General features: G+C 38.4%; 2 protein-coding genes across 11 annotated transcripts in view; both read right to left on the bottom strand.

Moving 5' to 3' along the window:
* Positions 1–185, bottom strand: part of LOC139966418 (uncharacterized) — a 31,562-nt gene extending 31,377 nt beyond the window's left edge. Inside the window, exon 1 of the mRNA XM_071969394.1 lies at positions 28–185. The gene's annotated coding sequence lies outside the window, so the exon portion shown is untranslated. The remainder of the gene's footprint in view (positions 1–27) is intronic.
* Positions 186–6,322: 6,137 nt separating this feature from the next.
* The window catches only part of LOC139966454 (phosphonoacetaldehyde hydrolase-like), a 38,507-nt gene continuing 26,003 nt past the window's right edge, over positions 6,323–18,826 (bottom strand). For 3 of the 10 annotated variants that reach the window (XM_071969506.1, XM_071969490.1, XM_071969497.1), the window contains 6 exons: positions 15,155–15,289; positions 13,664–13,869; positions 12,591–12,747; positions 10,524–10,756; positions 8,593–8,664; positions 6,326–6,805 (listed from right to left, as the gene is read on the bottom strand). In XM_071969506.1, the coding sequence (XP_071825607.1) occupies positions 6,617–6,805; positions 8,593–8,664; positions 10,524–10,756; positions 12,591–12,747; positions 13,664–13,869; positions 15,155–15,170 (873 nt within the window). In that variant the 5' untranslated portion in view covers positions 15,171–15,289 and the 3' untranslated portion in view covers positions 6,326–6,616. Of the gene's footprint in view, positions 6,806–8,592; positions 8,665–10,523; positions 10,757–12,590; positions 12,748–13,663; positions 13,870–15,154; positions 15,290–17,087; positions 17,289–17,458; positions 17,553–17,778; positions 17,892–17,911; positions 18,079–18,147; positions 18,447–18,826 lie in introns of those variants that run through there. The other 7 variants (XM_071969472.1, XM_071969480.1, XM_071969486.1 and 4 more) reach the window with 7 other exon arrangements.

An 18,826-nucleotide genomic window follows, 5' to 3' on the forward strand; every position in this document is an offset into this window, starting at 1 on the left:
AAATTTAAAAGGACAATTCTATTTTACCTTTGCAATAATCCTTGGCTTCAACACACCTTGTATCTGACTCTTAATACGAGATATTCTCCAACATGTGGAATTCCGTTCTTTGTTATACTGTCGTCTGCAACAGCCGAACTTGTTAACGTTGGAAAACCGTGTAATAACTAATATAGGTATTAGTAAACAGGACGGATCTGACCGTTATAATAAACAGTAGATCGGCTAGACAATGTCATAGACGCATTTGAAGGCTACGAAATTTTTCTCTGTATTGTATCCGACGTGTGCGGAACCTGGGAAGTGGGCGGATTGGAAGGGGCGGATTGGATGGGGCAGACTGGATGGGGCGGGGAATAGGTGCGGAGAGCAAGGGGTTGGAGGGAAAGGGGCTAGGTGAAGAGGGATGGAAAAGGTAAGGGGTTTCAGGTGTGTTAGGGAGAATTGAATGCAAAATATGAATTGTGAATGGCCATCACTGTTGGTACTCTAATAGCCTGATAACCACTAGCAAGGTCTATGGTTGAAAAAACCCCTATTTAGTGTAGTTTCCTACTACGCTGGCCTGCGTTTACAGTGTCAGAATATTGTGATGAGAAATCTTAGCTCATATAACCTCACCTCACCTTATTGGGAAATAAAATGACGTATCCCTTCGCTTTTGCTTCCTATCTATTTTTATGTTTGAGGTTGCCTATTCCTTAAATATGCAAATTTTCTCCCACCTTACTTCGTACTAATATACTTGACTGGTCATTGTGCATAGCGCAACTGACAAGTACAGTGTGCTTATGAGCTAAGCGTCAACAGATAAGGTATGTTGAAGAAATGGAATATAAATTGTACAAGCCCCCCCCCCCCCCCCGCTCCCATCGTCTACATTCTCTCACACGTACTCTACTAGCTAGGTATACCGTAGTTCACTTCAAACTCTAACTTCAATCCATTTGTGAAGTATTGCAGAAATTAATTCCGGCTCTTTAGCCGATTTCGATTGATATTATTTTTAATGAATAGCTGATGTCTATTTGTAGTAATTAATTTTAACTGATAACGAAACCGAGAAAATTGAAAATTGGAACACGGTTGTTACAGTGACACCACCACCATTCATAACATTTTTTCTGCTAAATTGGTCAGGCTAAAAAATTGTATATTTATTGGAGTCACATGCGCTTGGACTTGCTTGCTTTGTATACATACAGCACTTAATTGTGACCTTAAAACGACCTGTTTATCACGCGCTCACTGTATTGCACTGTTAGCGTCCACAGGTTTCATCATGCGTTATCCTCTTCATATTAACAATATTAAAATATTGTAGATACGCCGTTTGGACTTGTTTCGGCGTAGCATTTGTATATGCATGGGTAATTTTTTTTAACAGAAAGTTGCTGTCCGCGGTGTGATACAGCAACAATGCGGAAGGGTGGAACATCACATGACCGTATACAGTTAGTTTACTCGTGCAGGAAGTACAATACAGCGTTTGCGGCAGATGGAGGCCAAGGCTAAGTTGTGGTTCTGTTTATTTGTTTTCATGGTAGCTGCTGGATACATTTGCCTTAAACCTATATTTTGTAAGGGGGTTTATTTTCATTAGAATTCAAAAATATGGAGATGGGGCAAATCCAAAACAGGGACCTTGGCCATGCAGGCGGGTTACTATACGTCCTAACTTATCATCCCGTTTGGCAACGGTCCAAAACATATTTGTCCCCGTCAGCAAACTAACTAACATTCCCAATTTTGAAAAGGAGATCTTTGTAACTTCCCAAACTAGTACTGTTTTACGCATGGGCGACGATACACCAAGCATGTCAACATCCGCTCTTTCATATTATAGACTAGCGAAGAAACTAACTCGCATTCGAAGCAATATATGCTTTCTTCGTGAATGTAGACGTGAACATGTAGTGCCTAACGGCCTAAGGGCCAAAAACGTACTTCTCAACACCATCAATTCACCTCGTGCAGTTGCCCTCACCAGAAAACATAGCCTCATGGTTAATACAGGTTGTTCGCTGGTGCGTTTCAGCTTAGGGGAATTGGTTGTAAAGTGTTTACTTCTATACACGGAGTCGGTAGTTTGCATCTCATTCCTTGATAAAGCCTTAACCGGCGAAATATTGGAACATACAGCTTTGTATAATTTCTTACTTTGTTTGTTGAAGTCTCATATTCTACAATTCATCATATAGTGCCTACACCAAGCATGTCAACATCCGCTCTTTCATATATATATATATCTATATCTATATATATATATATATATATATATATATATATATATATATATATTTGAAATGGTGGTTACGACAAAGGCAAATGAATATACATATAATTGAAATTGTAGTGAGTTGGAAAATCCAATAGAGTGAAAAAAAACTTCCAGCCTACCGTCGGAATTCGAACCGGGGCCTCCCGCTTTATATGCGGACACCCTTATATATCAACGTACGTATGATGTTTGGGTCATTGTACTGTATCTTCTTTAAAGTTAACGTTTCCAAATCTACTTGTCGATTTATTACGGCCGTATACGTCCTCAGATTGAAGCTGGCGTGATAGCAAATACGTACACACTTGCCGGAATCTATTTGAACGTTTTAATCTAGTATATTACAGTCAGTGGAATTTGAGGGGGACTCAGTCCCCTATATAATAGCACATAATCGTCATTTCCGTGAGAAAGTTAACATCACATTGTCCTAATATTGACATTTATTCAACATTATACGCAATACAATGAACGAACACGGTATTTATATCCGGCTTTGAACCGAAACCGTTCGTGTTATATAGGAGTAACTGTGCTGCGAATGACCTGTGGATACGATCGATCACTAGTGTTTCACCATGTGCATGCAGATCCTGATCCAGAACCTGACACAAAAACTTAAAAGTAGACCGGTGGATACTCGATCACTAGTGTTTCACCATGTGCATGCAGATCCTGATCCAGAACCTGACACAAAAACTTAAAAGTAGACAAGGGCGTAGGAACCGGGGGCGCCAGCCCCCCCAGTGAAAAATATGGAGGGGCGGAAGTATGATTCCGCCCCCCCCCCGCTTCGCAAGTCAGAAAACCCCTTTTTTTTCCAAATGAGAAAAAAATCTCATTTGGAGCACCAAATTGCATCTAAGGCCAGGTGATGATGCAAAATTATTTACAAAATGGAGTGGGTGTTGAAGTGTGCTGTATATTGCGCCAAATTGCATCTGAGGCCACCTGGAAATGCAAAAAAATTCCAAAGGGGAGGGGGACACCCCCTCCCCTTAGAGGCCGGCCATCAGTCTTCAGCCCCCCCCCCCACTCAAAAGTACCTTCCTACGCCACTGAAAGTAGCCTAATTATAGCACAACCTTGCGTGACGTAAATTATAAACCTATATAATTCATTGCCGAAATATTCCTCAGAATGCCCATTTAATACGTTATTTCTTTGAGCATGGGGGAGGAAACCACACCCCACACATGTTTGTTGGTTACAACGTACCCAGCGCCACAACCCTCCTATTTAAAAAACCTTGATCCTCAGTTGTTCACAGTGAGTTTCATAGTCAGTTCGTACCAATTTTGGACGGTGTGTGTGTGGAGGTGTTGAGGAGTGTATATATATATATATATATATATATATATATATATATATATATATATATACCACAATGGCCCCCTCAATAAAGTTTACCCCCAGTACTTTGCTTTAGTTTCCGATGATGATAAAGTTGATTTTACAAAAGTTGTATACATGACAATCTGTAGCCCGACATGAGTTTTGTGAGCGTAGCGTGAAGTTATTGTAACTCCTATACATGATCCTGGTTGTCTTACTTTACAGCTTATTCATGAGTCCGTTGCCATGGTAACCTTTCTTATTTTAAAGTATTGCGTCCATAGTATTAATGTTTTTTTTTTGGTATTATGACATTATACCGTACATTATATTATGAGTTATTATATTATGCACTTATAATATGGCGGAATTATTTTTGTCCTTAGTACTTGCCAAAAATCAAATAATGATGACACAGGATTGGTCGTACCGTCAAATTTCTGCCTATTCTTTTGTGAAAAACTCTGAAAATGACCTTTTCATAAATTTAAGTGTCCTTGTCCCTTAAAGAACTCCCGCTTTCCATTTCTTAATAGGCTTGTAAAAGTGTTCTTACTCGTAAATAAAATGTAGATAACCTGGGTGAGTGGAGGGGTGGGGGTGAACTGCCACATTTAAATGAATGTTCCAATTTAACACGTCTCCACGCTGTCTGGAATAATAAAATTTGAATCTTTTAATAATTCGTAGGACTCTGCAGTTTATATTTGTCCTTCTGCTGACTTTGAAGATGAAATGCAATCAAACTTGAGGAAGATAAACATATAATTCTGCACAGGGCGCTAGTAAACTTTTCATTCGGGTGACGCTGAAGTTTTGGCACAATTCGCGCCCCATTCCGATATCACAATTTGGCCAAGTGATTCAGGTTTATGCTATGCGAACGAACAGAATTTGCCAAAGTGGTTGTTATCATATACGATTCAAACAGGGGGTAGAAAGCTTCCAAAAAGTTGGGTAGGGGGGGGGGACAACATCAGAGGGGCACTTTCTCATTCCACAACCACCACTCGTTATGCTATAAACCGATACACACCGGCCATATCACTTATATATATATATATATATATATATATATACATATATATATGATGTATTAGTATGCTATCAATACTATTTTGGTGCACATGAATAATTAAAATAAAATATTAAAATTAACGAAGGCTTAAGATATCCAAAAGACAGTTCTTCATCAAAGGGGCATATTTTATTTGCCAGTAGGGCACATTTGCATTTTTGGAAAAAATGGGGGAGGGGCACGAGCCCTCACCCCGGCTTCTCTCCCCTGGTTCCAAACATTAAGGTAATATAAGAAAATTTACAGAGTAGGAGGGATGGTTTATCAAAGGAAGGTGATTACCTTAAAACCTGTGAAAGTTTCAGTCCTAGCAATGGAATCACCCAAGGTGAAATTTTTCTCTATTCTTTTCATTGTCATTTTGCAGAGCGATTTATGACTTTTATGGTAACGTTAAGGTGTCGTCAAAATATTACGATTTTCTACCCGTATCGGTCTGTATATTACCAATTTTCAATATTTCTTCACTTTTTATGTTTGAATAATAACTCATCAATTCCATATTCTTTGTTTTTAACTTATCAAAGCTTCATATAGTTAGGGGGGGGGGCCTTTCTAAATGTCAAAACTTTCGCAGGAAAATGATAAATTGTTCCTCTAGCGTTATATGAGTATTTTAAAACCTTTCCGACAAATGCTGCAATGATCTTAGTGAATGTTTGAAATTTTGCAAAATGTAAAAAATGTCATCAATGGAAAGCAAAGCGCAAAATCACAATTATTCCTTAATCAAAGGAAAGCAAGGAAAAATCCATTTTGCAGAAAATTGGATGCGAATCACATGACAAGCTTATAATTCTTCACTTACTTGTAAATTGTCTACTTTTGACAAGTAAACAATTTGAAATTTTCGGCAACTTTTTTTAATACAAGTGAGCAATTCAAAAAATTGCAGAAATTTTGTGACAATTTATTGAGAGCATTTTAACGGAGCCTTTAATTGTGGTTACATATTATATATATATATATATATATATATATATATAGTTGAAATCATTGGAGTTGTAAAACAGAACATTGAAAAAACTTCCAGCTTCCACCAGGATTCAAACTTGGCCTCTTGCTTTATCTGCGGACAACCTAACCACTATAGGCTATGAACGCTGATTGTATGTTCAGAGGTTCGAAACCGGTATGGAAGGTTGTAACATTTATATACATATATATATATATATATATATATATATATATATACATATATATACTTTCTGGGAACTAACCCTATATATATCTATATTCCTGTTTCATTCGATATATATGATCAAATTCAGCAAATTCATGTTTTAGTTAGGTTGTGCATCAATATTTGTTTCAGTTCTCCCACCCTCCTTAATGGGAATGGAAAGGGAGTGATAGAGTGAGAAGTTTCTGTATGGAACTAAATATATATGGGATGGGGAACAAGGAAGGAGGGGCAGGGGAGAGGGACAGAGAACACTGCATATATGCATTGGCATAAACCAGGGTTTCACATTCTTCTCTGCTCATGCATGTTAATTTAGGGGTGTGGATGGGAAAGATAAGTGTGGAGGGGCAAGGGGAGGGGGGGGGATACAATAAGCTTTCTGTTGATGAATGTAAATAAGAACAAAAGGAATCATCTGGTTGTATTTGACAATAAACTATATTTATATTATAAAATTATATTTTATTATTATTTAACATGATGATAATAATACTATAATTGGGTATCAAATAAACTATAATCTGGATTGCTGATTACGAGCGTTTTTACGCAAATTTAATTTTTAGAAGGTAAACAAAATTTTGGCAAATGTAATGAACAAAATATCTGGACAAGTTGATAATAACTGAACCCAGAATGATGGCATAATCATCTCACAAACCATCTTTTACTTTTTGTTTCACAGTAAGAAAGAGTTGTATTTTATGTATTTTTCCCCTCGTTTTCACTTCTTTTTTCAGGGCTTTTCACCGCAAGCGAGCCTTCTGTTGATGTCCTCGATGACACCTGGCAGGTCATTGATGCTGTCAATGACATAGTGAGCTCCAGCCTGTGTTAGCTTGTCATATGCTGCTTGCAATTTCTTGCTGTACTCCCCCTTCTCCATTTTTGCCAACTGTTCCTCTGTCGCTGCCATGTAGTTACCCTGGCAACCAACGAGGCAAAGAAATGGAGCAAACAAACAGATAAAAAAAAAAAAAATTATCATAAATAAATAAAAGATGACTAAGCTAAATTAACTATAAGATTTTACTATACCTCTACACGTTATCAGTACGGTTTGAAAATATTCCAGACAGACTGAAGAAAGATAACAAATTGGTCACATATGAACACCAAGCTTTTCTCAAGTACCTGTTTAACAGCTAGATATACCAGTTATGGAGAATAGCAATTTCTGCCCAAATTCTTATATACAAAGTAGATTTCATAGGGCAGATAAATTTGCTACAATAAGTTGCAATATTAGTTTTGTAACTATGTAACAGACCATTCTGAGGTATTATCAGACTACATAGAGGTATATCAACAGTGATACTAATGCATGGACCTCGCAATAAAAAAAACTGCCTCAAATGCAACCAGCTATATCAAGTTTCAAAAAGTATTATCAGACGATATTGAGGTATACCAACAGTGACTCTAATGCATGAACATCGCAATCACAAAAACTGCTGCAAATGCAACCAGCTGTTTCAAGTTTCAAAAGGTATTATCAGACGATATTGAGGTATACCAACAGTGATACTAATGCATGGACCTCGTAATCACATAAACTGTCGCAAAGGCAACCAGCTGTCTCAAGTTTCAAAAGGTATTATCAGACGATATTGAGGTATACCAACAGTGATACTAATGCATGGACCTCGTAATCACATAAACTGTCGCAAAGGCAACTAGCTGTCTCAAGTTTCAAAAGGTATTATCAGACGATATTGAGGTATACCAACAGTGACTCTAATGCATGAACATCGCAATCACAAAAACTGCTGCAAATGCAACCAGCTGTTTCAAGTTTCAAAAGGTATTATCAGACGATATTGAGGTATACCAACAGTGACTCTAATGTGCATGAACCTTGCAATCACAAAAACTGCAGCAAATGCAACCAACTGTTTCAAGTTTCAAAAGGTATTATCAGACGATATTGAGGTATACCAACAGTGACACTAATGCATGGACCTCGCAATCACAAAAACTGCAGCAAATGCAACCAACTGTTTCAAGTTTCAAAAGGTATTATCAGACGATATTGAGGTATACCAACAGTGACACTAATGCATGGACCTCGCAATCACATAAACTGTCGCAAATGCAACCAGCTGTTTCAAGTTTCAAAAGGTATTATCAGACGATATTGAGGTATACCAACAGTGATACTAATGCATGGACCTCGTAATCACATAAACTGTCGCAAAGGCAACCAGCTGTTTCAAGTTTCAAAAGGTATTATCAGACGATATTGAGGTATACCAACAGTGCCCCTAATGCATGAACCTCGCAATCACAAAAACTGCTGCAAATGCAATCAACTGTTTCAAGTTTCAAAAGGTATTATCAGAATATATTGAGGTATACCAACAGTGACACTAATGCATGGACCTCGCAATATGCGTAAACTGCCGCAAATGCAACCAGCTGTCTCAAGTTTCAAAAGGTATTATCAGACGATATTGAGGTATACCAACAGCGACAGTAATGCATGGACCTCGCAATCACAAAAACTGGCGCAAATGAAGCCAGCTGTCTCAAGTTTCAAACGGCATGACATTTGGATGCATCTAATAGACAAAAACTATATGGCTTCTAGACCTGGTTATGACTCTTTTAAACGTTGTATTTTTTTCCAGAATTGCCATAAGCACAGAAATCTTTTGAAAGAACTTTGGGAAATGAAAATTTATCTACCATCGGACAAGCAAATGGACTCACCGTCTTGGCTACTCCAACTGCCCAACATCCAGCAGTTAAACCCTCTGTGATACCACCAGCAGTGTCATCAACCTTTGCAAAATTTAATGGAGAAAACAATGGGTAGTCACCAGGGGGGTAGGAAGCTTCCAAAAAGAAGGGGGGCACAACATCAGAGGGGCACTTTCTCATTACACAACCACCAATCGTTATGCTATAAACCGATACACACCGGCCATATCACTTAAATATATATGATTTGTTAGTATGCTATCAATACTATTTATTAATATTGTTTATTGTTAACCGTGCTACAAGAAGATATGTAATGCCATTTTATAAATAGCATGTACAGACTAAAATAAATAATTAAAATAAAATATTAAATTTAACAAAGGCTTAAGATATCCAAAAGAGAGTTCTTCATCAAAGGGGCACATTTTATTTGCCATTTTGCAAAAAGTGGAGGGGGCAGGTCCCCCCCCCCTACCGCCTGGTAGTCACTACTTCCAGTCTTATTTATACCACAGAACACCTCCATACTGGATATTTTAAATTACATCATCAAATGTAAGCCTATGTCTTAACTTTATTTATTAACTTAATTAATCAATAAATGTCTAATGTTCTATAGGTTTTGTTTATGTTAATTGTATACCATTCATATGAAGCTTGGGGCAGGGTGGGTATATTTTTAATAACTTCATCGAATGTAAGCCTATGTCTTAACTTTATTTATTAACTTTACAACTCAGAAAATGTCTAATGTCCTAAAGGTTTTGTTTATGTTACTCGTATACCATTCATATGACGCCTGGGGCAGGGTGGGTGGGGGAGGGGATTGTTGTATTCTTTGTAATTTGCTTACAAATTAAAATTTGGTTGTGCTGGTATGCTACCCAATCAATACCAAAAGGGATGAGATTTGTCCATTGCTACTATCTGTCAGTCATTTCACTTTAAGGTCAAGTCATTGCCTGCAGTTTGTATGACTTGAGCTGTCTTTATAAGACAGTGAGGGGGTGGGAGGGGGGAGAGGGGCTAAATTGAGGACCCCATTGGCCACATCCCAAATCTGGCACTGGTTACACATCATACAAAGACGTAAATAGTGCGGATAAAGAAATACATTCCCTAACATTACGGTCTCTAGTTTTGCAAACTGCAGACCCTTTGCGCCTATGACAGCAAGAAAACTATCGTCACCTAAATGTATTTACAACCGATAAGGTCGGTAAACCAGACAGCCAGTGGGCTTATTGTGATTTCTTGCCAATTGAGATTATTTGATCAGCAAGGTTCTTTCACCGACTGTGGACCTACCTACTAAATAAGTTAACTTACCATGTTTACAAGCTACTTTTAGCAAAAATCAACTCAAGCCCTGCCCCCTAATAAATGTGCATAATATCACAATGAACATATCATGTACCAGCTATCTACCAACACCTTCACACAAAGTATGATTCAATTCTGAAAATGTTTACATTTGACCCTGTGACCTCATTAATATTCTTGAGATGAGCACCAAAATCAATAGGGCTCTTCTACTCACTATGGCGCATATATGTACCAAGTATGACTACAATCCAACTTGTCATTGTTCAGTTACCATGTAAAACAAGATTGGCCACTAAACTCAAGTCTCTAGGATCACAAGATTCCTCAAATAAACCATCATTCATGGAAAATCGAACACGTGAAATTGTTGTTAGTTAAAGTGGGGAGGGGAGATGGGGGAAGGAGTGGGTTGATGGATTCGTGCTTGGGTGTGTTGGACAGATGCACTATTGTCACATGAATTGATTGAAGATTGATGTATCAATGGATGGATGGGAAGTGTCTATATGGTTCAAAATCATGACTTCATAAACAGGTTCACTATTTACTTTCCCTGGCTGAAGCCAAAGCAAGCCACCTTTACAACCAACCCACCTTTACAACCAACCCACCTTTACAATGGATTCAATTGGAGACACGTCCAGGTGTACCGCATTCAACCATAGGAGGTTGGGGCTCGGTCTGCCTCTCGGAGCCATATCAGAGGTAGCACAGAATTCTGGAGTGTATCCTTGTTTGGTTGCTATGGGAGACAATGTTTCCATGATAGGTTTGGTAAATCCTGTGGACGAGCCAATCTTCAATTTATATTTTGTCCTCAGATGGTTCACAGTTTTAACGGCTCCTGCAACATCAAGAGAGAGAAGTTAAGGAGAAACAAGAGGGTAATATCTGAGGAAGGGTTAATAAATATAATCCTAGATAATCGCAGTTAAGTTAAAAGGATTGTCTGGTAGCTCTAAGAAGTTACCTTAAAAAACCATAAATAATTTTCCAAACATGTTGTCAAAGTATGAGAACACTAATGTTGCGTTTGACAGAGAAACAATTTTTTAATCGTTAAGGATGGACATTTCAGATATGATTTGAACAGTAACAAACGTGAAGTCATTTTCACTAATGCAGATTGCGACATAACCCACGCTCTGTAGAGAACCTACAGTAATCACCACAAAAACAGCATTTGTATACAGATTAATTTCTTCCTTAATTTTCGGTGATATTTCTTATAAATTAGATATGCTTTCAAAAACTCCTTAAGCTGCCACATATGTAGTAAATCAATGGTTTCGTGGTCTTTGTGTAACACAAGATAAATTTGAACAGCAGACTCTTCGTTGTTTACATTGCGAAGAATGTTCGCATATAGGCTACTCTAACGTTTACAATTGGACAGTTCTGCGAAGCCTAAGCTTTTCGGTACTTCATTCTGCTCTGACATCGATTCCGCCAAGTTTCATCTTTTGGTGTTCCAAATACTTTTCAAGTTTCCTTTTACTGTAAAGTTGATCCGTGAATTTTATTTCAGCGATTTCGAAGAACAGTTAATGAACTACGGTTTGAGTGTGAGAGTGTATTATGTGCAAACCTATGTAAGTATACCAACTGGGCATGGTAGGCTGTAAACATTCGCGATATGTACGTAATATATAACAGGCTATCACCTGTGCCCAGTGTACAGACGAAAGTGTATTTGCTGCGAAAATAGAGTGCTAACTTCAATTCGCTCATTTTGCCTATTTGCCTGCACTAGGTCAATCACCAAATTGATGCGTTCGAACAAACAGTGCTTTTGGTGAGAAACTGGTGAATTTGAAAACCAGATTTCTACAAGAAGAAAACTTTGAATGGGGACAATTTTCACATGGTTAGAAAGAGAAAAATACAAACTACAAGGACAATGTATCAAAATCTTCCACCAAACAATTCCTTTAAAACTGTTGGATAAAAAGGTGGCCAGGGGCAGGAGAGATTTATCCTAGCCTACCCTGTGGTGAAGTCTTTGCCTGTTCTGTCGGTATCAACAGTAAACTTAAACTAGGTGGAACAAGTTTACTGCACCTTTCCTACGTAAGTATTTAACTATGTTGTGTCCTACTGCATGTGTTACGTGTACTGCAGCATTCCGTTGTGCTTGCAATGCAACTTTCTCTCAAAACCAACTTAAAACTGTATTGTTCAAAGTGTATTACATTGATGCTCAGTGGTGGAGCTAGGGGTATTGGTCAGGGGGGGGGCGAGAATGGTCTGTAGGGGCGCTTTCCACACTATCTAAGCGGAGCGCCACCACAGGTTGGCGCGAAGCATACAGAAATTTTTTTAGGGAAAAAATACTCCCTAGATCGTAGGAAATGACCCTTTCCGGGCCTTGCTAATTTGCAGATAATGTGACAAATGTCAATAGGTAGATGAGAGCGCAATAAAAAAGTCAATAATTGCGAATAAGTAAAAAGTGGTAAAAAACTGAAAGGGGCGCCAGCAGTCCATTTGAGTCCGTCAGGGGTACATCCGCCCCCCCCCCCCCGACTGTATGGACGCTCCGCCACTGTTGATGCCACAATGAATATTACCTAAGGCCTTGAATAAATCTGTGACTTTTCGACACAAACGTAACAGCCCTGTAACCAAATATACGTCTAGAATCGACGCAAGTGCCGGCTACTGTCTTATGGTCTAACCTGATATCACGTTACAATGTTCTTTCAGACTTTCCTTCTGCTTTGGAACAAAATTCTGGTACATTCGGTCGATGTCTTGTCCCGTGGGATCCTTGCCGTGTTTGGTATTCCAGCGTTTTCTGACCGACTCGTAGCCCAGCACCGTTTCAATGTGCGTCTGATGGTTTAAGATGGCAGAATGAGCTGTTGAAGCTGCAGTAGACATGAATCATGTGTTTAATTCTTCGACTACTAGTGGTGCCACAACACGTTTCATACTGGATGAGGTCAGCCACTGTGGGGGGGGGTGGGGGTGGGGGTGGGGGTGTAGGGTGATCATTAGGAATAGAGTATATGATCAATCTCTGACCTGGAGGAGGGGGTTTAAGGGTAAAGAGTGTGTCCTCTTGTTTGTTTGATTAAGGGGTGCTTACATGCAAAATGGTGATATAACTTTCCAGTTTCTATAGCAAGTCTATGGTTCACCAATTGATTTTGCCCATGTACATACACCACCTATTATAGAGCCCTCATACACTCTGAGAATGTCAATATGCAAAATGACCAAAAGTATTTGACAGCTTTTACACTTGTGTATGTCTTGCTTAGGTGAATGTGCTTCATGTTAGAACTGTAACCATGGAGACCGGTGCCATACATGGAACCACTTCCGCCCATCCTCCAGGCCCTCCCACTTCTTAATGAAGTTTTGTTGGTACAGCAGCCCAAAAGTAAAGAGTTTGTATTTCTTGCTTGGAAGTGTTCCTAGAGCACCCCCTTGAACTTAATTCTTGGATGCTGCCCCCATTGGATAATCTGGTGCTGACACAAACATAACCAAACTTCATGACTCGTAACATATCGTAGTTTCATCGACCAGGAAGACCATCGACTGATATTCCTGAAAGATTTCACCATTCAAAGAGTGGAGGGCAGCTAGGGGAGGGGATTTGTGTGAACATGGAAAATCTCAGTCTACCCGGTTATAGCACTGTCTATCAAAAGTCATGACTATCCTTGTACATCATAGTACAATAGTATCTGAATTTTGCCCATTTCCACTGTGGTCCCAGCCGTAAAATTTTTTATCTTACCCTCTTATGTGTACCCATGGGACCCCTCGTTTCCTCGTCTGTTATTGGAACGCCCTCATCTTCGAACACCTGCTGAAAAGCTATCACTGGTGCAATTACACCACAGTCAACTACTGTGCCGGCCCAATCAAATACGACAGCTTTCAGAGGGCCCTGGTACCTCTGGACCACACGGTATGGCATTCTGGCGTTGGTCCATATATACCCTAGGGGATCGAGAGACAGAGACTGAGTTACAAATAACATTCGTGTGCAATCATACATGTAACATTGGTCAATTCCTTTTTCTTTTTTTTCAGATATGAAGAGGCACAAGAAGTACTTATCCTAGAGCTACAGTTATGACATATATCCTCTAATTGTCTGTACACCAACACTGTGTAAGTGGGTCATTGCTTAGTTACATGAGGAGTGTAAATTTGTTTTATTCTATTTTTTTCCGGTTATCATCAATGGTATCACCAAAATGGTCGGGGTATGGCGATATGGGGGTGGGGCACAAGGCCCCTCAAAGTTAGTTCCCCCTGGTGCCCTCCCATTGATTAAAAATTTGCCACATCTAATAAAAAATCTTAACGCCGGAAGATACACAACTTTTTGACTTCTACTGGATATAAATAGGTTAGACTTTTAATAAATGAGACTATAATAGTAAATGAACTGATTAAATTAGTGATGCACAAGTCACCAGGGACACCTTACTAATGAAATATCCTGGACCATCTATGCATGCACAACATTGATGCTGTTACGACAATTTCACAAACCAAATCACTACATATTAAACAGAATGGATGTTTGGATAAATTAGTGGAAACTGAAATATATCCAAAGTTTGACTGTTTATAGAATAGGACTTTAATCAGACCTCAGGGATTTAGGAACTTGAGTAATGACTTTAAAATGCTTAAGTCGATTTTTCAGAAAAAATATGACTGAGAATATTTGGGAGAAATACTGGCTCCCTTGGGTATATCTATTTAAATCATAAAGTCATTTTTCACCATGTTTAGTATTATATTTTTCTGTGTTGTTTGATTTTTCACCCTTGTTTAATGTATACGTATTTCAAGAACAATGAAAACAGTATCAAACCAGAATGCAAAAATGCATAGTGGTTTTGATGATGTAACATGAGCAGTTTTCTTCATGAATCTGACGAAATGTATAGTGAGGGTGTACACCATACTGGATCTTAGTAATACAGTGCAAAGCAGTGTGATGTGCCAAACAATGGTTTTCAGAATTTGACCTCTGATGACCCAAAATGACCTTCACCAAAAACAATAGGCTTCTTGTACTCAATGTGGTACTTCTACACACCTAACATGAGGTCTGCCCAAGCTTCCCTTCTTGAGTCCTGGTACAAGTATCTATCGAACTATTAACATCATTAACTTTCTCGACATGACTATGACATTACCCTGAAAGTGACATTTATTTATCAGTTCATACTCATTAATATAGTGCATTTTATTAAAATTATCTCACCTGTTTGAAAAGACATAGCTAAACAAAGTATTTGGCAGCACTCTGTAAAATTAGTTTGAGAGCCCTGATTGTATGATCTTGTCAAGGAAGCGAGTTTGTTTCTTTTATTTTCGGCTTCAAGAGAGCTGAGGAAATCTGTGGACAGATAGAAAATGAACAGCGGGTGAATTTCATCATTGAGTTCTTCTCTACATATATGGTACATGATCAGTGGTGTCAAGGGTCAAGTCAGGCCCTGGGAATAATTATGCCACCAGGCACAGGTTTCTGATGTGCTAAAGTATAGATAGTGGAAATGAGAAAATATGTACATCATATTGTTCATTCCATGGGCCCACTTGTTGACACCACGGCCCAGACTATAGCCACCTTACCTCTTGTCAGGCCAGTACACAATGTATTGCTGTCAGAACCAGAGAGAAATTGTGTGACTGTTTATGCTAAAAATATACCTCTAGCACTTCATCCGATTAGAATAAAGAATTGTCAATGATGGTCTTAAAGTTAGTCAGTATAGGCCACAATTTATAGCATGCTATATAATTGATAGTTTTCAAAAAGTACTTTCCTGGAGGTGTTTACCCTCCAAATTGTTCTCATACATTTTTAAGGAACACACAAGATGACTAAATGTCCCAGTGAGGGCAATTTCATCGAAGGTTGTAGTAAAACCAGTTTAAGAATTTTGACCAAATGTGACCATTTTTTAAATATATTTTGGGCCAATACAGCAGATCTTTAATATTAATCAGAATGTTCGTATATAGATGGTACTACTTGTCAATATATTGTGACATTTGCTGTAACTACACTGAAAGTACCACCTGCTAGCTAGCATGTAACTCAGCATAAAGTAAAATGTCTTCTATAAACCTGTACCATTACTTTCCATTAAATTTAAAGAATTGGTGCGTGTAAATGATGGTCTTAATATTATTCAGAATGTTGGTTTATATAGACGGTACTACAAGTAAATTAATAGTGACTTTATGTGCTGTAACCATAATGAAATCCAGATCTGGTAATATCTGAGCTGTCATTGAAACTTTATAAAATCATGTTCGAATATTGACAAAATGTCAGCCACGTTGTAATGACTTGGGTTAGTGGCTACAGCAGAGTCCCGACTTTAGGGACTCTAGACTCAACTAGAGTCTGTGCTTGCAAAAGACTTCGACTCCAGTCTCTGAATGGTAAATGTTAACAAATTGACTCAACTCAACAAGTTATTGTGATTTGTGATTTGACTGAAGTTTCTTACTTCTTTTCTATCTATTTAGCCATAGGCCTACTTGCAATCCCCTGCATACCTTTAGCATACCCCTGTACATGACCCCTGACAACAATGTGGCAGCTAATCTCTTCATTGTGCATGGAATATATAGCAACATTCATACCACATATCCTATGCAAATTTTCGGGCAAGTTAATAGTACAAAAGATATATCTAGTTTTCAAATTGCTTTGCTTTCCACAACAACAAAAAGTATTGCCTTTCTAAGCTAAACCAAATTAATGCAATTTACTGAATTCAATATATTGAAACTTTTTTGTTTGGTACTTTTACAAGTAATACAACAGACATATATATATATCAGGCATATTGCTCTCAAGTCCTTGTACAGTACATAAAAAAATGTTATAAAGTTGCAAACATATTGTTTCTAGATTAGTTTAGTTTAGTAGTAAAAAGGGATCAGGAGGGACACTCAAGTCCCCATCAAGGACCCTATAGGAGAAAAAAAAACTGAAGATACAAACACTCAGACCCGGTTACAATGCTTAAAGTGCTTGTCCAAAGCATTCTTAAACCCAATCACAATACTTGCAAGTACAACTTTCTCAGGCAAACCGTTCCACTCATTCACAACCCTATTGAAAATATGTTGAATGCTTTAGGCCTTGAAATGTCAAGAAGAAACATATTTCCAACCTGAATGTGACAATTGATCCTTGGTAGTGAAAATAAATTCTGCACACACTGTTGCTCTTGTTGAATTCAGCCAATGCAGTATAGTCACACCTGGCTGGTGGTAGAAGACCTACAGTAAGTGTAGGTGATTTCCAATACCATGCAAGTTCACATGAAAAATATGTTACCTCCCTCACCTTAGACAATTGAGGTCACTATCTATAACTGACATCCTGCATTTGTTCATTGCAAATGCACTATCAGCCTACGTACAATTGGATAGGATATTATTATTATTATCATTTATCTCATAGGCTACAGTTTATTGTTACGTTGCTTTTACCAGCCAATTGCATCCCCTTGTTACTCTTTCATTTGATTAGCATACGTACAGCACAAATAAACTGCAACAGTACAAGCATAATGATCATTACTTGCACTGTACGTCACAATACCCAGGCATGCACCCATTGGCGGAGTGAAAGTTTCATAACTGTAGCCTGTATGCCTTTAGCTAATAGTAAGCGTGCTAGCTAGCATTTGTTCTTGGCATGGTATAGGCCTACCAGTACTTTGCACTGACTAACCGAGTCCATGGTTTTTATACTGATTACAATTTGGTCTAGTGCGTTAGCATAGGCCTGCTGTAAGATATACTGCCACATAATAAGTACTAACAAAGTAACAACAGTATAGGCCTAGCCTACTGTACCTGACCTTTTTCTTTTCTTGTTTGTTACTTGTAAGTTGTTGTTGTTTTCTAGTGTGTTACTTTTCTAGGTCCTGCTCAGTTAGACTGCAGAGTTGACCTAGCGTATGTCCACTCCTATGCCTATAGTACGTACCTTAACTTAAGCAAATATTTAGTAAGGACTAGCCTATAGTAACAAACGTCCTCGATCCAGACTGTACAGTCCTGAAAGGAAAGTCGCATGGACTGGTCATATTCGATGTTTCAGATCCAGCAACGATTCCAAAGCTACAATGAAGGTATGACTAACATATATACGACATACCCAATCTTGATCATCAACAAACTGTAGCCTAAATACTATTACTACAGGTACTAGTACCAGCTTACGTGATCTAGGCTATTGGTGAAACAATAATTATGCTGCTTTCTGTGTATGATTACTTGAAGTACTGGTAGTAGTCCGACGTCGACTTATATTACTGGGAGTGTAAACACCTCCCTGCGAGCTGGTTAGACCGTGTCAATCGTTATCTGAATCTTGAGCGAAGTCAAAATCAAAGGGTGCTTCATTATCGTACGATCGATACGACACCCACAGGTAAACTACTGTAGATAACATGTCGGTAATTGGGTCGCAGTACTACAGCAGTTTTCTTTAGGAGTTCAGCGTGTAGTTTTTCTTCCAGAAAACATAACGGGATTAGATCTGACTTTATATAATAAGTGTTTTATTGTCAGAGACGTCACTTTCAGTATTTTGTTATAATGTACATTGACATCACACGTGTGTATGTGGCCAGCTGGCACATGATGACCTTTGATCTTTCCCAGGGTATTTCTCGTCGGCACCCCCGTTGCCATAGTACGTACTCACAGCTACAATCGATTTTGACAAAACACATAGAACCGCTACTGACGCAATGATTTTCTTCTTGGAAAGAGGAAAAACTGTCCACAAACTGGTTATCAACTGCGAATAAGTGTATCTATGTAATAAAAAGTTAGACTTTTAGGGCTTGAGTGTTTTGATCTAAACAGGACTTTTCAGAGGCAACAGAGTGTGACC

The sequence above is a fragment of the Apostichopus japonicus genome, chromosome 1 (assembly GCF_037975245.1).
Source record: "Apostichopus japonicus isolate 1M-3 chromosome 1, ASM3797524v1, whole genome shotgun sequence".
Taxonomy (NCBI): Eukaryota; Metazoa; Echinodermata; class Holothuroidea; order Aspidochirotida; family Stichopodidae; genus Apostichopus; species Apostichopus japonicus.